The sequence below is a fragment of the Zootoca vivipara genome, chromosome 6 (assembly GCF_963506605.1).
Source record: "Zootoca vivipara chromosome 6, rZooViv1.1, whole genome shotgun sequence".
In the NCBI taxonomy this organism is placed as follows: domain Eukaryota; kingdom Metazoa; phylum Chordata; class Lepidosauria; order Squamata; family Lacertidae; genus Zootoca; species Zootoca vivipara.
The window spans coordinates 1,931,368-1,958,591 of record NC_083281.1 but is presented as its reverse complement, the minus strand read 5'-3'; the positions used below and the strand labels follow the sequence as shown (position 1 = coordinate 1,958,591).

At 48.8% G+C, this 27,224-nt stretch overlaps 1 protein-coding gene across 11 annotated transcripts in view; it reads left to right on the top strand.

The window, feature by feature from the left end:
* Nucleotides 1-23,543, top strand: part of TCF3 (transcription factor 3) — a 105,457-nt gene extending 81,914 nt beyond the window's left edge. For 4 of the 11 annotated variants that reach the window (XM_035119254.2, XM_035119252.2, XM_035119251.2 and 1 more), the window contains exons 12-20: nt 1,206-1,264; nt 1,398-1,476; nt 3,113-3,186; nt 4,374-4,574; nt 5,441-5,570; nt 7,744-7,906; nt 9,182-9,420; nt 18,517-18,661; nt 19,670-23,543. In XM_035119254.2, the coding sequence (XP_034975145.1) occupies nt 1,206-1,264; nt 1,398-1,476; nt 3,113-3,186; nt 4,374-4,574; nt 5,441-5,570; nt 7,744-7,906; nt 9,182-9,420; nt 18,517-18,659 (1,088 nt within the window). In that variant the 3' untranslated portion in view covers nt 18,660-18,661; nt 19,670-23,543. Of the gene's footprint in view, nt 1-1,205; nt 1,265-1,397; nt 1,477-3,112; nt 3,187-4,373; nt 4,575-5,440; nt 5,571-7,743; nt 7,907-9,181; nt 9,421-17,845; nt 18,073-18,516; nt 18,662-19,669 lie in introns of all 11 variants that reach the window. The other 7 variants (XM_035119262.2, XM_035119259.2, XM_035119256.2 and 4 more) reach the window with 3 other exon arrangements.
* Nucleotides 23,544-27,224: the final 3,681 nt, after the last annotated feature.

Here is a 27,224-nt window from a genome sequence, read left to right as displayed (position 1 = left end):
GGCGGCCGCAAGCACGCAGCCTCCCTCTACTTGGAGTTGGAAGCAGGTTTATATATAAAAAGCACAAAAAATATTTCATTCATAGATAGATAGATAGATAGATAGATAGATAGATAGATAGATAGATAGATAGATGATAGATAGAAGATAGATAGATAGATAGATAGATAGATAGATAGATAGATAGATAGATAGATAGATAGATAGATAGATGGAATATTATTTGTGCTTTTGAACGCCTGTCTTTGCCATGGGGTAACCAGACAGCGTCTTTGCAGGGAGAGCGATGCATTTTTATTTTTATTTTATTTTTGCACCCGGGACGGTGGAGGGTGCCCGTCTCTGAGCATGCAAATTCCAACCCCCCAAAAAGAAGCAATGGGGGGGGCAGGGGAAATGCAGACCCTTTGGACGAGATGAGGAGGGGATTACACGGATCGGGTTGGGGGGAAGGGGCGTCGTGGTCGGATCAAGGCTCGGAAAGGCTGAGGGTTCTGTTGTGAAACACACACACACATACACACATAAACACGAGGGGGGGGGGCTGGAAACGCAGAACGTGCTAATCTCCCTCACCCTACAATGAACCTGTTGCAAAACCCGGTTGCAAAACCCCAGTGGCTATTAATCTCTTTTCTTTCCTCGGCTTTTATTTTTGCATTTTCGGTTGCAAACCTTCGTTTCTTTCCCTATAATATTCCATTAGCCCAACAACCGATGCAACAACCTAATAACAATGGCAATTATCTATCGCAACCGTGAAACGTCTCTAGGTATTTGCTATCGCGAGGAGGCCTATTTTTCCTTGACATCCTAAATTTCCATTTGGTTTCGCTGCAACATTTATCTCCCTTTTTGCCCTTGGGGTAACAGGTGTTCATAAATCCAGTGCTTTTCCCCCCCACAAAAAATATATGTTTAGGGGTACTCTCCTTTTGACTCAAGAAAATCACCATTTTATAGTTCAAATTGGGGGAAATAAATACAGTAAATGGACAAAAGTACAAAGATTCACAAAACGTTGAGGGGTATGCGTTCCCCCCAGGAAAAAAAAGCACTGCATGAATCTATCCCTGCTTGAATATTTAAAATGAATTGGGCCTGATCGAAGCAGCTGCCTCGGCTCCCCATTTCCGCGGGCGATTCTCCTTTTGCGTGTGCGCGTTTTCCTCCTCCCTCATCCTCCCCCTCTCCTCTTGTGCCAGGTAACCGAGGAACCACGGCTGGAAGTTCAGGAGATGCGCTTGGAAAAGCATTGGCTTCGGTAAGTTCTTCTTTCCACAAAAACTTTGGAGAAGTTTTTCCTTTGGGGAATAAAAGGGCCCACCCCGTATTATTTGCCTGGCTCCTGGAAAGAAAAGAAAACCTTTTGTTGTTGTTGTTTCCCCATTTTTCAGATCTACTCCCCAGATCACTCTAGCAATAATTTCTCTTCGAACCCATCCACACCGGTGGGCTCCCCTCAGGGAATAACAGGTGAGTTTTTTGCATTTTTTGCGGGGGGTTATGTAGCAACCCTAGAGCAGGTCAGCATCGCTTCTGGAGTGCCCACCTAGAGCATGAGATTAGAAAACACCCCCCACCCAAGAAGCAGACTTTTTAAAAAGAAAAAGGCTATTACAGTAGTACCTTGGTTCTCAAACTTAACCCGTTCTGGAAGTCTGTTCCAAAACCAAAGCGTTCTGAAGCCAAGGCATGCTTTCCCATAGAAAGTAATGCAGAATGGATCAATCCGTTCCAGACCGTTAAAACTTTGGCCGGCCCTCACGCATGTTCACTTCATCAAATCTGGCCCTCGATAGCCTGTCTCCTCTCCGCACACAAGAGAGTTTCTTCGTCGGGGTGGGGGGCTAACTGCCCTGCTCAGAGAGCCGCGCTGCTTGCCAGCTTGCTCCCGGGCCGAGTTTGAGGGGTTACTTTGGGTATACAAAGCCCTTAACAGCTTGGGAGCAGTTTGCTTGCAGGATCGCCTAGCCCAGTGGTTTTGAACCCGTGTGCCGTGGCACCCTGGGGTGCCTTGGAGGATGGTCAGGGGTGCCGTGCGCAACCCTGGCCTCTGTCCCTTTTTCCTCCCTCCCTCCCTCCCCTGATGCCCTCTGGCGTCTCTGCTTCCCAAAGGCTTGCAACAACTGTTTGTTGCAGCAGCCCTGGCTACAAGCTCCGCAGGTGAACGGTGCCTCTGGGGCTGGCCAGGGGGTGCTGGGTGCCAGGAGCTGGGGCGGCCTCAGAGTAAGCAAGCAAGCAGGTGAGGGAGCCCAGCTGGCCAGTCCTCCAGCCCTTGCTGTTGGGAATGGACAGACTAGTGGGAGGCCGGGCAGGCAGGCAGCCTTTCCTGTGCTTGCTGTCTGCAATGCCAGCCTGGGAGCTGAGTGCCCGGTGCTGAAGGGGGAGCCTTTGTGCCATGCAGGCCTGGCAGCGCCCGTTGCTGCCCCCCCCCCCCCCAGGTAAGGTGCTGGCCTCACATTCACCTTAGGCCAGTCTCCGTTGGGCCACTGAGGCTGGGGGCATCCTCTTCCCAGGCCCCTGTGGGGCAGCGTGAGGAGGCACCTCTCTTTGGGGCAACTCAGAGACCAGCGGTTGACCAAAGGACTCCCAAGGAGAGGGGAGAGGAGGCTCCTGAGCCCCACAGGGGAGCCACAGAAAGAATGTACCGGTAGTTGGTCAAGGGAGTCGTGGACTCAAAAAGGTTGACAACTGAGTCCCACACTCTTCCCCTTCGATCTCCTTTTATTCTTTCTCCTTTTGCCCGCACTTCTGAAACTCCCTGCTTGTTGACGCCCGTCTCCTTCGCTCTACTCTTCCCGGCACCTACTTAAAGCATTTTTGCTTAGGCAAAACCTTCAGATATGTTGGGTGTTGGCATTCATTTCAATCTCCACCCACCCTATTAAATTTAATTATTTTTGCACGGTTTTACACTGTGGCTTTGGATTTATTATTTTGACCAGAAATGTCACGGCTTTGCTTTTTTCGCAAGCGGCCTCGAGGTTGCCTTTTTAAAGTTTTAAGTGTCAGTTTTACGAAAGAAATAAATCTCGCCAGCGGTAGACGCCTCTGGGTTTTGTCCTGGGACCCTGGCACCAATTCTCTTGTTTTTATTCCCCCCCCCTAGGTTCTTCGCAGTGGCCCCGGGCTGGAGGACAGGGTGCCTTATCCCCAAGCTACGAAGGGACACTTCATACTTTGGTAAGCCTCCTCCTTCCGGTCCCCCTCTGCTTCTGCTCCCAGAAAAGGGAGCTCGTAACATGATTCATAGACTCCTAGAATTGTAAAGTCAGAAGGGACAAATTGGCTCCGCTGCAGGAATCTTTGGGCCAACGTGGGACTCGAACCCATGAACCTGAGATGAAGAGTCTCAGGCTGTAGCTACTGTAGTTTGGGGGGTTGGGGATTTCACCGTCATCTAGGTGTCCCTCCAGCTGGGATGGGTGGGAGCTCTAGCCCCAAACATCTGTACGAGGAAGCTTGCTTTGCACAGTCATGGGATCGTCGAATCTTTAGAGTTGGAAATGGTCATCCAGCCCAACCCTTGGCGGGTGGGTGTGGGGAACTCCCTGATCCTGAATGGGGTAACAGTGTCACTGAAGGACCAGGTGTGCAGCCTGAGGGTCATTTTGGACTCAGCGCTGTCCATGGAGGCGCAGGTCAGTTCTGTGTCCAGGGCAGCTGTCTCCCAGCTCCATCTGGGACGCAGGATGAGACCATCCCTGCCTGCAGACTTGCCAGAGTGGTGCATGCTCTGGTTATCTCCCGCTTGGACTACTGCCATGTGCTCTATGTGGGGCTCCCTTTGAAGGTGACCCACAAACTGCAACTAATCCAGAATGCAGCTGTCTTCACCCCCATCGTCCAGCCTGGACACTGGGGTCCAGCTCCGAGGGCCTCCTGGCGGTTCCCTCCCTGCGAGAAACGAGGTTACAGGGAACCAGGCAGAGGGCCTTCTCAGTGGTGGCGCCTGCCCTGTGGAACGCCCTACCGTCAGATGTCAAGGAAATAAACAACTATCTGACTTTTAGAAGACATCTGAAGGCAGCCCTGTTTAGGGAAGCTTTTAATGTTTTGTGAATTATTGTATTTTAATATTCTGTTGGAAGCCGCCCAGAGTGGCTGGGGAAACGCAGCCAGGTGGGCGGGGGATAAATAAATGAATAAATATTATTATTATCAACCCCCTGCAATGCAGGAATCTCAGGTGACAGATGGGCACCCAACTTCTGCTTAAAACCCTCCAAGGAAGGAGAGTCTGCCACGTTGAGTTGGAATCTCCTTCCTCGTCCCTTGGAACCATGGGTTCGAGTCCTACCCTCCGAAGCAAGTAGAAAACCAGCTTGGCTCCGCCTTGTCTGATACCCTCTCTCGTTTCTCTCCCCAAGCAAAACAAGATGGAAGACCACTTGGACGAAGCCATCCACGTCCTCCGGAACCATGCGGTGGGGCAGAGCAACCACAGGGACATCCACGACTTGCTGGCATCGGCGGCGGCGGCGGCAGCCCACGGCACCACAGTCGGCAGCCTCAGCCAATCCTTCCCCCCCGCCTCTGTCTTGCCAATCGCCAATCGGCACTCAAACCTGGTAAGGGGCGAGCCGAGGGTGCCAGACCACCCTTTTGCCATTTCGAAAGTTTTCGTGGGGATTTTCGATATATTATAATATTTTATTCTCTCCTTTTTTCCCCCATAATGAAAGTTAGATAGGTTACTCAAACCGTTATATGGTGGTACCTTGGTTCTCAAACTTAATCCGTTCCGGAAATTCCGTTCCAAAACCAAAGTGTTCCGAAACCAAGGCGCGCTTCTTTCCCACAGAAAGTAATGCAATACAGATTGATCTGTTCCAGACTTTTAAAAACAAAACAGCAATTGAACATGGATTTCACTATCTATCAAGACCGTTGGTCCATAAAATGAAAGCAATAATCAGTGCGCTGTACTACAAAATAAATAAGGCAGTATTGTAGATGATAAAAATTAAAATTACATTTTTTTTCTTTACCTGCACTGATGAGAGTCATTGTTTGGATGGGGTTTTTTTATCCATTTCCACAGTCACACAATCAGTAGCCAGACTGGGTTCCACACAGTCATAAGAACAAATGAACCAAAAAAAAAAAAAGCCTTAAAAACAAAAACGCAAAATAAAGAGCAAAAAACAAAAGCCCCGTTCCAGAAGTCCAATTGACTTCAAAAAAGTTCGGAAACCGAGATGCGGCTTCTGATTGGTGCAGGTGCCCCAGAAACAAAAGCCGACAGCCGCATCGGACGTTCGGTTTCCGTAAAACGTTCGGAAACCAGAACACTCACTCCCGGGTTTTCAGCGTTTGAGAACCAAGGCGCTTGAGAACCGAGGTGCCGCTGTCATGAAATGTATAAACTTGAGAAGTATAAATAAAAACTTTTTAAGAAAATAAATAACGCCTGGCTCTCCCTTCGCTCTTTCAGGTGGCAGGAGGGCATTCGGAAGACGGCCTTCCCAGCAACCCCAGTCTCCTCCACAATCACGTCCCTCTCCCAGCCCAGCCCAGCTCGCTCCCGGACCTCAACAGAGGCCAGTCTTCGGATGCCTTCAGCGGTAAGGTTGAGTCACGGGCCTCGCCGTGCCGTCCTTCCCCTCAAAAGTCCCAACGTCCTTGCTGGGGCAACCGAGTGCCATCTATCCCAGCCCCCTGCAAATGCAGGGGTCGCAGCTAAACCGGCGTTCTTGTCCAGGAGGACCGTTAGGGGCGGGCGATGTATTGTTGGATCGGAATTTGCCAGGCGCATTTTGCACCCGGCTACCGGCCATTGAGGTTACCCAGGTGGCGCTGTGGGTTAAACCACTGAGCCTAGGGCTTGCCGATCAGAAGGTCGGCGGTTTGAATCCCTGCGACGGGGTGAGCTCCCGTTGCTCGGTCCCAGCTCCTGCCAACCTAGCAGTTCAAAAGCACGTCAAAGTGAAAGTAGATACCATAAATAGGAACCGCTACAGCGGGAAGGTAAACGGCGTTTCCATGTGCTGCTCTGGTTTGCCAGAAGCGGCTTTGTCATGCTGGCCACATGACCTGGAAGCTGTACACTGGCTCCCTCGGCCAAAATCGCGAGATGAGCGCCGAAACCCCAGAGTCGGTCACAACTGGACCTAATGGTCAGGGGTCCCCTTTACCCTTTACCTTTACCGGCCATTGGCCACCGAATGAAGATGCCTTGGTGCCAGGATTTAGGTTTGACAAAGCCCTAAGCTCCTGAAGGTCATGGGGCCCTTTCTGTGTTGAATAAATGCTCTATGCTCATTGATGGACCTCATAGGTATCTCAAGCCATATATAGAAAGGAGGAAACCAGGGATATTTTAGGGAGCAGGCGAGCAGGCAGGGCCCATGACTTACATCCTAGGAGCCAACACAACACAAAACACAGTTGCTGGATGGAGGTTTTATTTTATTGGTTTTCTATCTTATATTTTGGAAATGTACATCCAGTTTTTTCCCCTTAAAATGTTTTGGGGGGCCCCAAGAGAGTGGGGCCCTAAGCTAGAGCTTGTTTACTTATACGTAAATCCGGCACTCATGGCGCCTGACGTCTCCATCTGGGGATCCTTGGATCTGGACTGTTTTCACACACTAAGACCCCCCCATCCTGCATGACTTTATCTGTGATATTTTATCTGCACAATCGGAATTAATTTCAGGGACCGAAATGCCTTTTTTGTGCTGCCTGAGAGGAGCTGTGAGTGACGTTATAGCGAATTCTTGTCGCTTGCCTTTGCTCCCCCCCCCCCCGCGCTCTGCATTGGGAAGAATATCCCTACGTTATGAATGGTCCGTGCATCTCATCATTCAAAAAAGAGACCGGAATATGCACACACACACACACACACACACACACACACACACACACACACACACTGTCCCTGGATCAAGCGACTTCTTTCAAATCTCTTAACCTAGCTCAAGATTGTCCTCTGAGCTAGCCAGATGTTTAGCTGAGAATCCATCACAGTCTATCCTTTGGAAAACAAACCTTTATAGCCACCTGGCCCCAAAATGGCAACTGGACATTCCATTTTTGCAATAGCAACCTTGGTTTAAGGAGCCTAGTTTATATATCATAAGTTTCTAACACCGCATTCAAAACTGGTTTGAAGTTCTTTTGTGATATCTGTTTCATGATTTTTGACCTGGCAATACATCGTGATGTTTTTGTGTGTGCTTTGCAAAACTCACGATGCAGGAGAAAACACGAAGCCAGCTTCTTCCTAGCTCCATCCTTATTTCGGACATCACGATACATCCATATATAACGATATATCCGTATATCACGAGGCTGATCGCACACGCAGAGGTTTTATTGCAGTCCCTAGACCCCTGCCCCCAACGCATTATGTACAGCAGTGGTGGCCAAACCTGGCCCTCCAGCTGTTTTGAGACTACAATTCCCATCATCCCTGGCCACTGGTCCTGTTAGCTAGGGATGATGGGAGTTGTAGTCCAAAAACAGCTGGAGGGCCAAGTTTGGCCACTACTGAGTGTGTTGTTAACCCTTGGGGTCCCTTCCAACGCTACAATTCTCCGATTCTACAACACCCATCCCTGTCAACCCAGAAGATAAAAGTTTTGGGTTGGGGGGGGGAGATATTTCGTTTTTAAAAAAGAAAAGAAAAAGGGAAGCAAATTTCTAGCCCTTTCGCTTCAGCAGATCCGCCGAGATCTCGAAGGCTCCGGTCCCCTGCCTTGCCTCTCATCTTTGCCTGTCTGATTCCCTTACCAGGCTTGACGTCTGGGCTTGGCCGGGCCAGCGTCTCGTCGGGCACCAGCGAGATCAAGCGGGAGGACAAGGAAGACGATGAAAACACGTCGGTGGCCGACAACTCGGAGGAGGAGAAGAAGGAGCTGAAGGCATCGCGGAACCGAACAAGGTGCTCTTTGAACAGGTCTCAGCCCTTTCTCTGTTCCCTTTCCGGGGGGGAGGGGCGGGGGGGCCCACCGGGATCCTAGGCCTTTTGGGCAGCCGGGCAACAAAGCCCCTTGACAGACGGGAGGTCGGGCGGCGGCGACTTGGTGAGCAGGGCTGGAAAAGCGAAGAAACCGGCTTGCTTCAAACACCCCCAGGAGAGACTCGCTTCTTTGGGGAAGGGGGAGAGCGGGGTGGGGGGTGGGGAGAGGCGCCCTCCGAGCTTTCTAGGGGTGGTGGCATTTTGCAGCCCCGCTGATGAACCTATAGATGTCTGCATGGGTGTGTGTGCATGTATGTTCAAAATTTATTTATTGTTGCCCATGTGTGTGTGCGTGTGTGTTTCATATTTTGCCCCCTACTCACGGGTGGTTTGGGTAGGGAGACAAAAAGGTGCTGCGTTCGTCCCCACAGCCGTGAGCTCGGTGGTTTCCAAACTGTGTCCTCACAGCACTGATGGGAATCAGTTTTCCCGGAGACGGTTCACACATCCCTCTTCCGATTCTGAGCATCTCCTGGGGGCTTGGGGGGGTGGACACCGCAAAGAGGCTTTGTTGTACTAGCCAGAGGCCACGGTGAAACCATACAAACCCTATCAGGAAAAAGAAATACCCGTACCTTGGATCCCGAACGCCTTGCGACCCGAACGTTTCGGCTCCTGAAACACCACAAACCTGGAAGTGAGTGTTTTGGTTTGCAAACATTATTTGGAACCCAGACGTCCAACGCGGCTTCCGGTGGGCTGCAGGAGCTTCTCGCAGCCCATTGGAAGCCGCGCCTCGGTTTTCGGGAACAGATTCCGTTTGAGAACCAAGGTACGGCTGTATAGAAAAACGGAAACCGCCGAAAATAATAAAATTGCAGTCACACGCCTATATGGTTCTCTGGCTAGCATGCACTATTTTTCTCTTTAGACTTCTGAATCCCCCTTCCGGTTTACTGCCGTTTTACCCAGTCAGCTTCTTCCTTTCGGGGTGTGTGTGTGTTTGGGGGACACGCTTTGCAAACCATCTGGCCCTGAGACATGCGGTGGGTGCTTGGGGTGGGGGGTGGGGAATGTTGGGTTTACGTTCGTTCCAGTTATTGCAAATAAATAAATAAATAAATTGTGGCGGGTGGTGTGTTGCCCTGTTGTGTTTTGTGCATCCCTTCCCCCCCTCCCCCTTATTTGTGCACGATTCCTTCCGGTGCCGAGGTGTGCCCGCGAGAAAAAAAATGTCCTCCCCCTTGTCTCATTCTCATTTCAAATCATCAGTCAAGATGAGGACGAGGATGACGACCTCCTCCCCCCAGAGCAAAAAGCCGAGCGCGAGAAAGAGAGGAGGGTGGCCAATAATGCCCGGGAGCGCCTTCGCGTCCGCGACATCAACGAGGCTTTTAAAGAGCTCGGGCGCATGTGCCAACTGCACCTAAACAGCGAAAAGCCGCAGACCAAACTCCTAATTCTACACCAGGCCGTGTCGGTTATCCTGAATCTGGAACAACAAGTTAGAGGTCAGTGGAGGCTTCCGATGTGGTGACGTTTTCCGAGCGGCAAGGGGCTGTCTGTCTCGTCCTCCCGAAACCCCTCATTCCCTGGCGCTCCTCTCCGAATCCTGCTGATGTCCTCCCCCTCGCCCGCCCCCCGGCAACCCCTTGAAACTCTCACATCTTGGTTTATTTTTTGCCCATTTTGGGGTCTCTGTTGTCGTGGGTTTTTAGCGGGTTGTCATTGTTTTGCTTTTCTCTGCTCCCCTTTCGCACCACTCGCTTTTCCCATTTGTTGTTTTCCCCGCGCCGGAAATAATAAGGGAAAGCGAGCGTTGTGCTTCCTGCATGCCGCCACCCCTCGCGCCCCTACGGGGGTACTTGCACACATTGTTGTTTTCCTCATCTGCCCCAAACTGCCACATACAGCTGCAGTCGGAATCCTTTGCAACCCACTACCACCACCACCACTGCAAAATCAGGTTTATGAATCAACATTTGCAGGCTTCCAGTGGTTTGCAAAGGAGCAAACGAAGCCATGGAAATAAGCTCAGCGCAAGAAGCAGCTGAAAAGGCTTGTTGCAAACCACTGAAAAGTGCTGCAAATCTGCTGATTTGCAATCAGGGTGGTGCTGTGGGTTAAACCACTGAGCCTAGGGCTTGCCGATCAGAAGGTCGGCGGTTCGAATCCCTGCGACGGGGTGAGCTCCCGTTGCTTGGTCCCAGCTCCTGCCAATCTAGCAGTTCGAAAGCACCTCAAAGTGCAAGTAGATAAATAGGTAGCGCTCCAAGCAGGAAGGTAAACGCCGTTTCCGTGCGCTGCTCTGGTTCGCCAGAAGCGGCTTTGTCATGCTGGCCACATGACCTGGAAGCTGTATGCCGGCTCCCTCGGCCAATAACGCAAGATGAGCGCCGCAACCCCAGAGTCGGTCACAACTGGACCTAATGGTCAGGGGTCCCTTTACCCCTTTTTAATCAGGGGGTGGGATGATTTCAATTGCAGCTGCAGCACTAAAGGGGTGGCTGTTTGGGGCTCTAAATTGCTGCCTGTCAACGATGGGAGGTGTGTGTTTTTTTCCAGAGAGGGGGAAAGATCATTCAGGTTATGCGAAGATCCCACTGGACGAGTTTCCAGCAAATCCCTATGTATTTTCCCATGTATTTTTTCATCCAATTTTTGCACGGTGGCAAGGCCTTGCTTTTAAAGAAATACTTCATTGTGTTTCTCGCCTTGTAGCAGTGAGTTTTGAGATCAGCTCCTCGCCGTAGGCTGCTGTTCCTTACGTTACTGGGCTACTGGGGATGGGAATAAATAAGAAAACTATTTCCATCCCTCGAGACTTTCGGACTCGGAAGGATGGGGTAGCCCTTGGCTGAGCTTAGGAGATTCACTGAGCATCAGGGGGGGGCTGCAGGAAGCATGCCACAAATTTAATAAATACAAATTCGATAAATGACTATGCTAATCCAAACAAGTCATTCTGTCCGCACGAGGATTTCCTCTTGTGGAGTGAAACTTCCTCGTCCTTCCTCTCCTCTGTGAGTTTCCCTCCATACCAGAGTTAGGGGAACTCCCTGCAAAGATTTTGGGGGTGTGCAAGAGGGAAAGATCCACCACGCGAGAGGAAACCTATTCACATGTTGTGGGAAAGCCGCTCAGTCTGAGCTTTGTTGGGTTTTTGCTTTTTTTAAAAAAGTCATAGCGGGAACCAGCGAAAGATGCTCTGGAGAGATGAGCCTGGTCTTTTTTTATTACAGCCATACCTTGGTTCTAGAACGTAATCCGTTCCGGAAGTCCGTTCAACGTCTGAAAACCAAGGCGCGGCTTCCGATGGGCTGCGGGAAGCTCCTGCAGCCCACCAGAAGCCGCGTCGGACCTCCGGATCCCAAAGAACATTTGCAAACCAGAACATTCACTTCTGGGTTTGCGGTGTTCGGGAGCCAAAATGTCTGAGTGCCAAGGCGTTCGTGATCCAAGGTACGGCTGTATTTTGAAAACCACCTGCCTGGGTCCCTCAATCCCAGCTGCCAAGTTAGGGATGAAGGCATCTGCGCAGAGATAGCCGGGGGCTGGGTGGGGAGCTTGGCTGGAGGCTAAAACGCGAGTCCACTTCTCTGCCAGGCAGGCTCCCACGGAAGAGAGTCAGGCTGCTTTCCCTTCCTCTCTGCGAATGTCTTTTCCCCATGCTTGGCTGTGCATGCAAGCCCTTAACTTTTCCTTCCTCGGAATCTGCGAAATGGGTGCATCTTGAGTTCAATGCAGTTTCCCCTTCTCCTCTTCGACAGAGGCGGTCGGAGGGCGGGAGGGCAGCGCGCCTCGTTTCTTGGCAGTACAGAACCTGTGCCCCGTCTTTCTGCTAAGCTCCTTCGTTGCTGCAGCCCCCGTTGTGCTCCTCTCTCCCCTTCCATCCTGGAGCTTCCTTTTATTTACATGTATAACTCTTTTTATTTTATTTTTCCTGGTCTCTTTTCTCTCTCTTGCGTATATGCCTCATTTGCTGCCATCCCTTCTCTGCTTTCCTACAGACAGACCCCAGCCGTGACCCCCTCGGTGGTTCCAACCCTGTACCTTGTACTTGCTGCGTCCTCAGAGAGACAGGAAAACCCGGGTGGGCAGAAGGCAGGCGGGCGGGGGAAGGAATAGCCTGTGAGCAGAAAGGCGGGCGCACCCTCCCCTAACCTTGAAGTCTCTGGTGCATCTCCTTTTTAAAGCTATTATTTCGCCACGTTCCTGAAGGCAGCAAAGTTGGGGCGTGTCTGGGATGGGTCGGCCACTGGCGCCCCCCAAGCCTAAAACCGGCCAGCTGAAGAGCTCTCCGATTTGGCCCACTCTCTGGCTGTAGCCTTTTGGCACAGACGGGTCGCCTGTGGAATCGTAGAGTTGGGGGAAGGGACCCTGAGGATCATCCAGTCCAAACCCCCCGGTGACATGGTTGTCCCATATGTCATGCCCTCCAGATAGTGGGCTTCTGAAGTCCAGCCACAGGCAGGCAGCATTCCCTACAAATACAAGAGAAGGGGATGCGGGGAATGCCTCTCCTTAGAAGGGCACATACGTATTTAGGAAACCACGTTGCACTGTGTTGGATGGGATGTGTCTCCCAAGCATGTGCAGAGTATAGGGAGGACTGGGTTGCCGGTCCTGTTCTTGCAGGTGCCCCAAAGTGAACAGGCCTCTGAGCTCCCCACTTCTGTTCTCCGCAACTGGCATTCGTAGGCAAAATACTGATACTGGAAGGAATAGACAGCCGGCGTAACTTGTACTTACCAATAGCCTTATAAGAACATCAGGGATGCGGGTAGCGCTGGGGTCTAAACCACTGAGCCTCTTGGGCTTGCCGATTGGAAGGTCGGCGGTTTGAATCCCCGTGATGGGGTGAGCTCACATTGCTCTGTCCCAGCTCCTGCCAACCTAGCAGTTCCAAAGCACACCAGCACAAGTAGATAAGTAGGTACTGCTCTGGAGGGAAGGTAAACGGTGTTGCTGTGTGCTGCTCTGGTTTCCGTCATGCGCCAGAAGCGGTTTAGTCCTGCTGGCCACATGACCCGGAAAAACTGTCTGTGGACAAACGCCGGCTCCCTCGGCCTGAAAGCGAGATGAGCGCCGCAACCCCATTGTTGCCTTTGACTGGACTTAACCATCCAGGGGTTCTTTACCTTTTTATAAGAACATCAGGAGAGACCTGCAAGCGGGGTCAGACCCAAGACCCATCCATCTGCTGGGATAGCTCAGTCGGCAAAGCACGAGTCTCTTAATCTCAGGTTCGCAGGTTCAAGGCCCACTGGGCAAAAGGATCCCTGCTTTGCAGGCGGAACCTTGTATAATTTCATGATCTAGTCCAGATTCCTGTCTTTCCGGAGGCCAACCAAGGGTGCCTCTTCTGAGTAGCCCCCCAAGCAAAATCCCATGGCAGCAACACCTCTCTCCACTACTTCTTTTTTTTCCCCTACAGGAATTTCCCCCCTTCTTTTTGAATTAGGGTTTATAAAGAAACATACAAAACGCAATGCCAGATATCTTTTTTTTATCCAACGTGAATCTAAATAAAATAGAAACATAGGGGGAAAGAAGAAAAGGGAAGGAGGAGAAAAGGGGAAATGATAAGAAGTAAGAGATAATAATAATAATAATAATAATAATAATAATAATAATAATAATAATAATAATACCATGCCCTTCTGGATAGATAGATAAGAACTTAATAGGAAAGATGAAAATTTGTCCTTTAACAAAAGTTAAAGAACTTCCGGTTTTTCATCTGTCTGCTACGTATAAACAATAGTCTCTATTGTTTTGATTCCATCTTTATTTCAGACGTCATGATATACTGATACATTGCGATGTTGGAAACCAGGTATCGCCCAGCCCTTGTCATTTCATCTACCCCGATATAACACACACACACCCAAAAAACACCCTGCTTGCTATAAACCAACATAAAACCTTTGCCCCCCCAAATCCATTTGTTTCTTTTTCTTTTCCGTGCAAAAAGGAGGTCCCCAATATTTTAATCAACATTCTCTGATGTCAGTTTTTCAAATCTCCACCAAGCCCCGTTAATTTCGACAAGCATTCTCCCGTGATTTTCAGCTTTATCCTTCTTCCGACTTCGGAGGAAGAAGTTAGCCATGAAGGCTAATAATAATAACAATAATAATAATAATAATAATTCTACCCCACCCATCTGGCTGGCTTTCCCCAGCACTTGTATGTGCAGCTTCTAGCACATATGAAAGCATAATAAAAGTCAGACATTAAACATTTGTCTGGGGTAGCACGTCCCAGAGACTAGCTATGTCGCTATGTGGAGAATCGCTACCTTTTCTCTGAATCTTCCAGCATCCAGCTTTGTGGGGGAACAGTCGCAGCAGCAAGACAGGTTCCTCTCTGAAACCCTGAACGATTGCTGCCAGTCTGTGTGGATGACACTGGTCTCGATGGGCCTATGGTAGAAGGTAGTTTTCTAAGGTTCGCCCGGTGACCCCCGTCGCTTTCGTAGCCACAGAGAGACTTAAGCATTTTCTGCACCTGCTGCGTAACTTTAAAAATGAATCGCTTATTGCATCGCTAACCTTCCCCCTGGAAATTATTTCATAGAATCCTAGAGTTGGAAGAGACCACAAGGGCCATCCAGTCCAACCCCGTGCCGAGCAGGAAACACCATCAAAGCATTCTTGACATATGCCTGTCAAGCCTCTGCTTAAAGACCTCCAAAGAAGGAGACTCCACCACACTCCTTGGTAGCAAATTCCACTGTTGAACAGCTCTTACTGTCAGGAAGTTTCTAAAGAATTATTATTATTATTATTATTATTATTATTAGTTACAAGCCTTCATGGCTAACTTCTTCCTCCGAAGTCGGAAGTTCTTTATTTCCCCTGGAAATAAAGTGAAACATTAATATTTCTAGTGTTTCAAAACCACTGCATTATCTTTAATAATACAATTTTCATCCATTATTTTTTTTTACATAGTTCTGGTTACAGGTAGGTAGCCGTGTTGGTCTGGATCGAAGTAAAATAAAAAATTCCTTCAGTAGCACCTTAAAGACCAACTAAGTTTTTATTTTGGTATGAGCTTTCGTGTGCATGCACACTTCTTCAGATACAGTGAAATGGAAGTTTTCATTTCACTGTATCTGAAGAAGTGTGCATGCACACGAAAGCTCATACCAAAATAAAAACTTAGTTGGTCTTTAAGGTGCTACTGAAGGAATTTTTTATTTTTTTACATGTTGACTTCAAATTAAATAGTTTTGTGGATTGGCTTCCTGCCCTCCACCTCCACAGTGTTTTCGTTCGAACCCTTTCCTTATACAGCGGTACCTCGGTTTTTAAACGGTAATCCGTTCCGGAAGACCGTCCGAGTTCGGAAACGTTCGGAAACCAGAAACCAGAAACACAGGAAGCTTTGAAACGGAAAACTCAACATGGAAGCCGTCTCGGAAGTTCGACTTCCGATGGACGTTCAAAAACGGAAGCGTTTACTTCCGGGTTTACAGCGTCCGGTTTCCAAAACGTTCGTCAGTGGAGACGTTCGGAAACCGAGGTGTCACTGTATATATATCAAACTCTTGCTTAATACGGAAACCCCTCTAATATTTCCCCTCCACTGCTTCTGTCTCAAATCCTGCATGAGGTTTCAGGGGTTTTTCCCCCCCAAAAAACCAGTCCCCCCCACCCCCCAAAAATAAACCAGGGGGACTCCGAAACAGCTCTGCGTTCTGAGTCAGGTGTCACCTTCTCAATCCGTCCCGCAGACAGTCCAGAAATTAGAGTGTTTTTACATGAGTAGAATGCACCTCTGGGTTATTTGTGGGGCATAGGAATTCGTTCATTTTTTTTCTTTTTCAAAATATAGTCCGGCACCCCACCAGGTCTGAGGGATAGTGGACTGGCCCACGGCTGGAAAAGGAGGCTGACCCCTGATTTAACCCCAAAGTTTTTGAGCTTTTTAATGGGATTTTACCCCAGGACATATACTGCCACAGGGGCCGAGCGAAATTTTGCAAGCAAGCAAGCCACAAGGCCCAGTCCGCTTGCCGGAGGCGCTAGACGCCTCTGGGTACCACGTACTTTGCACATAGCAGGTGAGGGGGGAGTCGTGACCACTTGTGGGCTCCCTGGACGAATCTGATTGGCCGCTGCGAGAACAGGATGCTGGCTTAGATGCTACCCCCCCCCCCCCAGCCCAGCTTTGGCCGGATCAAGCTTCGGAATTCTGACGTTCTTTACACATTTTGAGGGTAGGCATAGGCCGTTTTTTCCTGCCTTGGTCCGGATATCAAATGCCAAGAGACGGGAGAAAGGAGAGGAGATAGATTCTAGGCAACACCTACAGGTGCAATCAAAATTGTTCCACCCCCCCACCCCTTGCAAATCCTCTGGAAAGGCAACTTTGACGGGCTTCTCCAGTCTCTTAAGTTGCATTTTCAGCTGAATTTGGGGGGAACTGCTGAGGGCGTATGTTGTGCGGAGCATATGTTTTCCGTGGCTTTTGTGGGATTTCGCTCCTTGCAAACAGCTGAAAGTTTGCAAATGTTGAGAATAAACGTGGTTTGAAATGGGGGGGGGGGGCTGGATGATTTCGATTGCAACTGTAAATAATAATAGTAATAATAAATAATAATAATAATTAATAATAATAATAATAATACTTTTTCTAAGAGAACAAGGTGAGCTCCAGCACCTTTTTCTAGAAAAACAGCACTGGTTGTTATGAATATTAATATTATTAATATAATAACCTCCTTCTGGGAAACCCAGCCAGATGGGCGGGACATAAATAATAAATCGTTGTTATTATTATCTTCTGACAGTAAGAGCCATTAAACAGACTCCCTTGGGGTTTGGTGGATTTTCCCTCCTTGGAGGTTTCTAAGCGGAGGTTGGGTGGCCACCTGTCGTGGATGCTTTAGCTGAGATTTCTGCATCGCAGGGGGTTGGACTAGATGAGCCCTGGGGGTCCCTTCCAAGTCCACGATTCTACAAGTAAACCGCATAATGCTTATGTGGCAAATATTTAGGGAGGGACCGCAACCTCGAAGGACGGAGCTTCTCCTCCAGTCGCAGTAGACCTGTCAGTTGCGGGGTGGGTGGGTGTCATCGCCCAGCCTTGACACATCCAACCCCCACCCTTTCCAGCTGTGAACAGATCTCCCTGGAGGCAGGACACTCACCTTCCTTCCAGATGCCGAGGTTCAGATTTCCAAAGGCCGGCACAGTTGGTTTGGACTGTTGTTATTGAAACGTCCAAAATCGACATCACAAAATAGGGACTCCGGGGGCTAGGCTTAGATAAACTGCTAAGCGACTTACCCAGATCTGGTGGGACTCTGGCTCCCATTGTGACCATTGGCCACGCTGGCTGGCTGGGGCTGATGGGAACTTGAGTCTAAAAGGCGGGGAGCCATCCCCGATTTTATTGTATTGCTTCTGCAATCGGCTGCCCCAAGAGGGACGGTCTCCCTTGGAAGGTGGCGGCCTCTCCTCCCTTCGAGGGTTCCGAGCGGAAGCTGGGTGCCCAACGGTCCCGGGTGCTTGAGCCGAGATCCCAGCATTGCTAGGGGGTTGGACTGGATGACCGCTGGGGAGGTCCCTTCTGCCTCTACGATTCCACGGTTCCAAGGTGTCAAAAGAGAGGCGGTGCCTGTATCGTCCCAGAGGATAGGGGGACAACCTGGTTTATAAGTTTGATTTTGCCCGTGTTGCAAAATGGCACGCACGGCAGGGTGACCAGGCCTCTGAAGCGTTCGACAGCTCCTTGTCTCTGAGGTGGAACAAAAGGGCTCTCCTCCTCCTCCGTCAGTTGTGCCATGCCGCCTTGGCTCACCACTGACGTGGACTTTTCCCCGCGCTGCCCACCTTGGCACCGTCCCCCCTGCCCCCGCCCGCCCCGCGGAGTCCCTCCGTCGCTCCCCAGACTAACCCCCGTGGTGCTGTGTGAACCCAGCAGTACAGATGAGGCGCTCTCACTGGAAGACAAAGACCTGAGGGACCGAGAGAGGCGCATGGCCAATAATGCAAGGGAGAGGGTGCGCGTCCGGGACATTAACGAGGCCTTTAAAGAGCTGGGACGCATGTGCCAAATTCACTTAAAAACAGACAAAGCGCAGACCAAGCTCATCATCCTCCAGCAGGCGGTGCAAGTCATATTAGGCTTGGAGCAGCAAGTACGAGGTACGGCGCCGGGGGGCTCCCCACCCCAAGTTCTCGGCCCCCCGCTTTGCGCACATCTCCCATCTGTGCTCTCTCGCTCACTCACACGAGTGTCTCTGCTTCTCTCCCTTCCACCCTTTGCTCTGGGCTCGAGGTTTTGCGTCGCTGCTCTTCCCTTCCCAAAACCCCCCGCGCTCTGGTTCGCGGTCCATGCAGAGATCCCCCATAACAGCGAGGGGGGGGCTTACAGCTTTTGAGCAGCAAGGTGGGGAGGGGGCCGACGCCCGGGTGCCAACCCTCTTGCGCTTTGTGCAATCCTTATATCCCTCTCTCCGTCTTGCCACTTTCCCTCGGATGCTCCTTGGTTTGGGTTGGGGTTGCAGGTGGCTCTTGCCAGACCCGAACGTCCAGAGTTCCTCCTCCTCCTCCTCCTCCCCACCGCTTCTCTCTCTTCTCTCGTCTCAGAACGTAACCTGAACCCAAAAGCAGCCTGCCTAAAGCGCCGCGAAGAGGAGAAAGTGTCTGGCGTTGTTGGAGACCCTCAAATGGCACTCTCGGCATCTCATCCGGGTCTAGGAGATGGACACAACCCCGTGGGGCATATGTAAAGGTACTCTCTCTCTCTCTCTCTCTCTCTGCACCTGTTCTGGGTCTTTACTTGGGAGCAGTGGGAAATCTTCAGGTTGGGAAGTTTCGTTTCTTCTGGAGTGGGCTTTGGTCAAACCTGGTACCAAATCATGTAAAAGAATTACTGTGGGCCACCTTTTTTTTTCAAAAGCTAAGCCCTGGACTCCCTACTTTGGAACATTTTGACATCCCTATGGTCATTACCTGTGGTCCCTCGGTTCTCAAACTTAATCCGTTCCGCAAATTCCGTTCCAAACCAAAGCGTTCCAAAACCAGGGTTCGCTTTCCCATAGAAAGTAATGCAAAATGGATTTATCCGTTCCGGACTTTTAAGAACAACCCCTAAAACAGCAATTTAACACTAATTTTTACTATCTGACGAGACCATTGATCCATAAAACAAAAGCAGTATACAATGTACTGCAGTCACACAATCAATCCATCAGTGGCCGAACTAGGTTCTTGTTGTTTAGTCGTGTCCGACTCTTCGTGACCCCATGGACCATAGCACGCCAGGCACTCCTGTCTTCCACTGCCTTGCCTGGCGCAGTAGCATCCTCCTGGCACAAAATGCCCCGCCAGCAGAGCAAGGATAGGGCTAAGCCATGGGTAGGCAAACTTAAGGCGCGGGGGACAGATCCGGCCCAATTGCCTTCTCAATCTGACCCACGGACGGTCTGGGAATCAGCATGTTTTTACATGAGTAGAATGTGTGCTTTTATTTAAAATGCATCTCTGGGTTATTTGCGGGGCATAAGAATTTGTTCATTATTATTTTTTCAAAAATATACTCCGGCCTCCCACAAGGTCGGAGGGACAGTGGACCCAGCCCCCTGCTGAAAAAGTTTGCTGACCCCCTGGGCTAAGCGATTCAGAGCTGAGTCGGATGCAGCCTTGGATGGTGGAGTATGCAGGCGACGCTTTTGAGATTTGTGTTTTTTGCGCTGTTTCTCTCTCACCTTTTCCCCCCCCTCTCTCTCTCCCTCCGCAGATGAATTCTTTTATTCGCCCTGCAAGCAGACATCTGTAGGAAGAAGGGAAGGCTCGATCTCCCACATATCCCCCCTCCTCCATTCCCCGACAACCGCCGCGTGTCCGCACCAGAAACTGTAGTCCTGTTTTAAATACCGATGTGCGGTCCCTTTTTGGGGAGGGGGGGGAACAGGTGGAGAAAAGTTCAGCGTGCTAGAAGGAACTTTTCTCTCTCTCTCTTTCTTTCTCTCTCTCTCTCTCTCTAAAGGAAAGGAAAAGCAACAAGTTTTATCGAAACAAAACAAAAAAATCAACAGCAAAGATTGCCTTAAGTCTATATTCTTGAACTTTCAGTGCATATCCTTCAGTTACCGAGTTTGGGGGGGGGTTGTTTGCGGGGATGTGTAACATTACAAATGGCTTGTGTTCACATAAGGCCAGCAAAAAGAAAAAAGAAATTGTGCCTACGCATTTTGTTTTTCTTTTCTTTCTTCTTTCTTTTTTCTTTTTTTAAAAAAGAACATTAGTTACAATAATTTTTTTTAACGTAGAACAAACATAGTAATGCCTTTTGTGGAGGGGGGGGGGTTTTCGTTTTGGGTTGTTGTTTTTTTAGCTTCTTTTGCGTATATGTTTTGTAAGCAACGAAAAAAGACGTGTAAAAAAAAAAAGAACGAAGAGATTTGTTTCCCCCCCCATCGACCTGCTTTCTCCCCCCCCACCTCTATCTCTTTTCTCTGCTGCTGTTTCTATAGTTAATGTTGCATATTATTTTTTAAAAAATTAAGATCAACCAGAAATATTAAAAGTTTGTATTAAGAGGACTGGATGTTTGAAAACAAAACACAAAAAAAGGAAACTAAATTCGAGGACGGAATGGGGGGGGGACACACGGACCGTGAGAGTGTTGTTGTTTTTCCGCTACGAAAATGTCACAAACGTGAATTGAAATAGGCGGGCTCATTTGGCTAGGAACTTCCACAGCGAAGGATGTACTCATATAATCTCTGTCGAATGTTGAAAGGGGACAGGGGGAGAGATGGCAAAGCGATCCGGAAAAGTTTCCTCCATCCCGCAGGGTTCTCAAAAAGTCTTACATTGTGCCCTTTGCTTCCATCTTAAACCCCACAAAAAAAAAGTCATCTGTGGTCCCCCTTTAATGGAACGCAAAGACACTACAGGCAACATGAAGTCCTCTTCGCGGAAGACGTGGATCTCAAGACGGCGGGAATCGGAGGACTTTGAAAGGCAGGATGGAGATGGAAGGACCAGCTCACGTTCCCACTTAATCTTCTTCATTTTTTTAAACAAGCACCTGAGCAAAACCGGCGTGGAACAAACAAAAGGAGGGAGGTTGGGAGCGATTTAAATATATATATTAAAAGAACTGCTGGAGGCAGAACGAAGAACAAATGAGCCGCATCGAGGAAAAGACGAGATGGCGAGATTTTGGGGTGGGGTGCGCGTGACGGAAGGGGGTTCTAAGCCGGAGAGGCCACACGGAGGACTTCCTACCGAAGACGGACCCGCCTTGCATTTTGCGAGCTCGGGAGGAACTGCCGGACGGTGGGGCGGCCCCCTCGCCGGATACTTCTGACCCCCCGCCAGCTTGCGGACAGAAAGCAACTTTGCGCCCCTCTAGAGAAGGCCGTGCCTGGGCCGCTGTTTCTGGCAAGAGGAGATCGCCGCCGCGGTCTCGGATTTCGGGAGGGCGCGTCGACTTGTCCTGGTATCTCGTCCAGGCGTCGTCCTCCCAAGTTTGCCCTCTGGGGGTTGGGGGGGCAACAGGTCTTTGGAAACTCTCGCATGGGTCGCTGCAACCTTGGAATCGGAGGTTTCGAATATCCCGGAAAGTTGACTTTGGGCAAATTCTGCTCGAAACACACACACACACACAACTCCGACAGCAGAGAAGCTGAGCGTGGCATCCCGGGGGGGGGGGAGGGGGCGCTTGCTAGGGTGGGAACAGGGGCCCCTTTTTGCAGCGTGGGTATCCCCCGTGCCACCCGCTGCTCGGCCCACGGTCCCCCCTTTTCCACCCGTCGCCTGGCTTGATTCATCTCCCCTTGCAGATCTGATTTCTGGCCCTGTTCCCGCTGTTGGCAATTCTGCGCCAAACTGGAAGTTTTTTGGGGGGACGGGGGTGTTCTCTGGGGTCGGCCGAGGATGCGGAGTAGACAGGATAACATTTTGCATCTCCTCGTTCCCACCCCACCCTGACTAAATCTCTCTTTAAAGGAGAGTCGCGACAACTTCCTTGTCCAGTGCCAGTTCATACACCCCACCCCAGGGGAAAAAAAACACTTTCCAGTCCACTGTCTCAAAATAAGTTCTCCTCCTCCTTCCTTTCAAAGTTGTATTTTATTTTAACAATTTTGGTTCTGTTTTTATTGTGTTTTCGTTCCGTTCAGGGAAAGGGTGGGGGGAGCTCGCCTTTTCGGTAGGGGCGTGTCTACACTACAAACTCTTAAACCAGTTTCAGACCGGTTTTAACTATCTAAAGGAATCCTGCCATTTTCGTGAGGGCGCTCGGAGGCTCAGTACCTCCCTCCCTGCGTCGCGCCCCCTCCCCACTCCATGCAACCCCCAGACGCCCTCTGCATTTAGGTCACTATGATAGCTTAAAAACGGGTTTGAAACTGTCTTTCTTTCTTTCTTTCTTTCTTTCTTTCTTTCTTTCTTTCTTTCTTTCTTTCTTTCTTTCTTTCTTTCAAGTTTGTAATATAGATATGTCCCAAATGATCTTGGGATATTTATTTTTGTTGCGGGGTTAGGAAATGTAAGAAAGGGACAACCAGCAAAACAAAAAAACAGGAGGGGGAAAAAAAACCCCTTTTTTTGTTGTGGGTGGGAGTGTCTTAGGAGAAACAGCACCATGGGAAAATGTTAACTTTTTGTTTAAAAAAAGTGGTTTCACGCTCTGCAGAGAACAAATTGTACCTTGATTCCCGTTAAGCTATATTTTTTTAGGTGGGGTGGGGGAGGCTGTTTATCCTTTTCAGCCTCTATTAGATTGTTTTCGGGGCTCTCTCTTTGTTGTTATTGGGGTTTTATATATATATATATATTAAAAAAAGATAAAAATGGATCCTTGCTTTTTCATGGGGGGCGGGAGGGGTGAGTGGCCCCGATCCAGGTACAGTTAGCTATGACTTAAGTCTTCATGGGAAATGAAAGGACTCGACGAACCCCTCTCTCTTTTGCTTTCAGTGGACAAGGTGGGGGTTAAGTCATGCCTAGCTGGTATTTGGATTTGGGGAGGGGGCTATGGGGAGTTTTTCTTTTCTTTTCTTTTCTCCTTTTGCTGCCTACATTGTAAAATCCAGCTGTACGTAAGTGGCTGAGAATCCTTGTTATTAAATCAGATACACATTATAGTTTTGAAAGATATATATATGGTATAAATATATATATAGGCCTAACCCCAGTTTAAGAAGAAGAAGTAGAAGGAGGAGGAAAATGGAAAGAAAAGAGTATTTGGTGGGTGGGGAGGGCACCACAGAATGGAGGGGAGGGGACCCACATTTTTGGACTGAATCACAAATTTCTGGGATCGGGCGGGTGGGGGTGGGGGAGCACGGGGGTTAAAATTGTGTTTCCGAGTGCCTCAAGATATGGATTGTGTTCATTTTTTAAAAAAATAATAATAATAATTTTATACAAGTGTCAAGAAAAAAAAACAGCTGGCTGGATTATTTGGAATTTTTAAATAATCCTTAACTTTTTTAAAAGTAGAATTTTGAGAACTGTCCTGTATATAACAGTAATGTAGCAATAAATTTGACATTTTATAACAATATTACCTTTTTTGTCCCTCTCCCCGTATCTGTCTCTCAGATGTTGTATACCTATCAATGAAAAAGTTGTAATAAAGGTTCTACCTTGTACTAAAATCGTTTTTTTTCCCTGGTTCTCTCTCTCTCACACACCCTTCATTCCTGACCTTGATGGGAACGTCGAGTTCTTGCTTTAATTTTTTTAGGTAGGAATAAAAGCCTGCCATCCTAGATTCCACTTATTGAACTCAATAGGAATTACTCCTGAGTAGATAATGGCGTGAGGTTGCACTGTTTTAGGGAGTTTTTATCTAGGGTTGCCATGCGTCTGGGATTTAACCGGCGAAAGCAGCCTGTTAAATCGGCAAAATGTCTTGGATTTTGAAGTTGTTTGCAGTAACTTTTGTTGGAGTTTAGGAAACTCAACAGCTTTGAGTTTCTTTAAAAATGAAAAAGAAAAGGCTTGTTTTGCCGATTTTCTGAAATTGCCCCCAGACGCTATTTTCACCGCTTTAGTCCAGGACATTCCTTGGCAGCCCAAGAAGAAGGATTTCCTTTTGTCCGTGAAGGAATCTCTATTTTAAAAGACTTTGGGGGGCTGCAGCCCTAACACCCATTTACCTGGGAGCAAGGCCTATTAAATACAGAAGGTCCCGGGATCAACTCATAGGCAACTCCTTTCCTGAAAGCTTGGAGAGCTGCTGCCGGTCAGTATAGACAATATTGAGATTGACCCAAGGGTTCCTGGCTGCTAACATCCCATTTGAAACCGGCAACTTGCTCTGGGATAAACTCTTTCCACCAGGAGTGCCAGCATGGCCCTGCGCCCCGGGGGCACTATGCATTGGGCATAGCGCTGGCGCCGCACCGAAATTTGTGGGTGCCTGGCTCCTTCATGCGGAATTTATTGGGTGCCCGGGGCCACGTGCAGTTGGCACGTTTGGTTGTCACCGTTGCTTGCCATACTCCGACCGGCTGAAATGAAAAGAGATTGCTTTGCCTCCGTCTTGTTGATTCCAACGGGTGGAACTTAAGATGGGTGCAGCCCTGTAAAAAGGGTCTGGAAACCAAGCCCGATGAGGAACGGTTGAAGGACCTGGAGATGTTTAGCCCGGAAAAGAGGAGACTGAGGAGAGATAGGAGAGCCATCTTCAAATCTCTCAAGGGCTGCCACACGGAAGATGGAGCAAGCTTGCTTTCTCCTTCTCCGGAGGGCAGGACTCGAACCTGTGGCTTCAAGTGACAAGGAAGGAGATTCCGACTAAACATAAGGAAGAACTTTCTGTTGGCAAGAGCTGTTTGACACCGCGATGGAAGGTGGCGGACTCTCCTCCCTTGGAGGTTTTGAAGCAGAGGTTGGATGGCCATTTGTCGTGGATGCTTTAGCTGGAATTCCTGCATCGCAGGGGGTTGGACTGGATGACCCCTGGGGTTACCTTTCCAATGATTCTATAATTCCCAGCTTCCATTAGCCAGCCAGCTCCATGGTCAGGGGTGATGGGAGCTGGGAGCAACATTTTGAGAGCCGCAGGTTCTTCTGCCTCTAGCTAAAAGGAAGGGCCTTGAAATCTGTCAAACGCAGGCAAGTTGCGGAATAAATTATTATTGATATGCAACAATGGCTGGGGTGGGGTTTAGGAAGCTGCCCTTGCTAGGAAGAATGGGATGCTGCCTTTACTAATATTTGCATAACACTTTTTAAACTTCTCGGTGGTGGCGCCCGCCCTGTGGAACACCCTCCCACCAGATGTCAAAGAGAAAAACATCTGCCAGACTTTTAGAAGGCATCTGAAGGCAGCCCTGTTTAGGGAAGCTTTTAATGTTTAACAGACCATAGTATTTTAATATTTTGTTGGGCGGGGTATAAATAAAATATTATTATTATTATTAAACTGAAGCACCAACCGGAAAGAAAGAAACATGCCGCTTAGAGGTCAGTTGCAAAGGCTAAATGCGCTTTAAAATGCATATTTTATTTTAATTAAAAGTGCTTTTAAATAAAGTCCTTGTCTAGGTGTTTGGTGCAATGTGCAGCTGTGAGGAGGGTAGCTAGCACCAATATATATTTAAATTAAATTAAACAGTGGCCCAGCTGCACAAGGCTAAGCACAACTGGTTAACAAGTTTATTTATCTGAAGAAGCGGTATCTGAAGAAGTGTGCATGCACACGAAAGCTCATACCAAAATAAAAACTTAGTTGGTCTTTAAGGTGCTACTGAAGGAAAGTTTATTTAGTGCGATTTAGAAATGTGGAGTTTTTGAAATGGCTGGTGGGATCCTGGCTGATCTCATTGTTTTGAAAACTCAAAAGCGTATTTGGAAATCATGTCTGGTGCATTGCTTTTTGCAGGCATTTTGTTAAGTCTTGCTGCCCTTAATAGTGCTTTAAGAAGTTTGAGGTTGTGGCCACAGTCCCTCTGAACATTATTGATATTAATCAGGCACTGCAGTAGGCAGCGCACTCCCCGCTCTCCTTGAAAACAAAACAACTTGCCAGGGGTCCTTCGACGAGGAGGGCAATGGAATGAGGCAGAAAGCTAGCGCCGCGCAGGCGCGTTAAAGCAAAGCGGGCCATGTTTGACCATAGATCTTTTTTCAAAATAGAGCCGCGCAACCACAGTCGTCTTGCGAGGTTGATTCTTTTTTTAAAAAAATTATACCGGTAGATACAGTATACAGTATATATATTTACGTGTGATCTCTCTCCCATTCAATAAAATGGGATTTCCTTCAGAATGGAGAGGGAGTCTTCTCTTCTCATGAGGTGGCCAAAGTATTGGAGCCTCAGCTTCACGATCTGTCCTTCCAGGGAGCACTCAGGGCTGATTTCCTTCAGAATGGATAGGTTTGATCTTCTTGCAGTCCATGGGACTCTCAAGAGTCTCCTCCAGCACCATAATTCAAAAGCATCAATTCTTTGGCGATCAGCCTTCTTTATGGTCCAGCTCTCACTTCCATACATCACTACTGGGAAAACCATAGCTTTAACTAGACGGACCTTTGTAGGCAAGGTGATGTCTCTGCTTTTTAAGATGCTGTCTAGGTTTGTCATTGCTTTTCTCCCAAGAAACAGGCGTCTTTTAATTTCGTGACTGCTGTCACCATCTGCAGTGATCATGGAACCATGTTCTATCATAATAATAATCACCATCATCTATGATAGAGCATCACGAACTTTATCATTGATTGATTCAGGTAGGTAGCCTTTTTGGTCTGTCGTAGTCATTATAAATAACAAGATGAAAGATTTTTTTAAAAAAAAATTATTAAAAGATGATCCAAAAAGAACTCCCTTAAGAGAATCAATACTTTTTGTCTTAAGCCAATCTTTAAAAGAATCTTTCCCGAATTCTTTTTAAAATAATTCCAGTAGCACCTTAAAGACCAACTAAGTATAAGCTTTCTAGGTATGAGCTTTCACGAAAGCTTTCATCTTATAATCCTTTTTTTAATCCTTCATCTTAGAATCATAGAGTTGGACGAGACCACAAGGGTCATCCAGTCCAACCCCCTGCCAAGCAGGAAATATCTGATATTATTATTATTATTAATGTACTACACTGCAGGGCTGTCGTCCAGCTCAACGTGCCTGGCTTTACGCAGCTATGGCCGCTAGATGGCGCTGGATTCAGGTCTATGGACAACGTTCCCAGGGAGGAAGGATGGGGCGTTATCCCGAAGCGCGCGCGGAAAGCGATCTCGCAATCCTGCGGCGCGTTTGCGACGCTTGCTGGAGGTCTATAGGTACGAGGAGCTGCCCAGGCGGGCGTCGCGGCTCTGCGCACGCGCGCACGTGA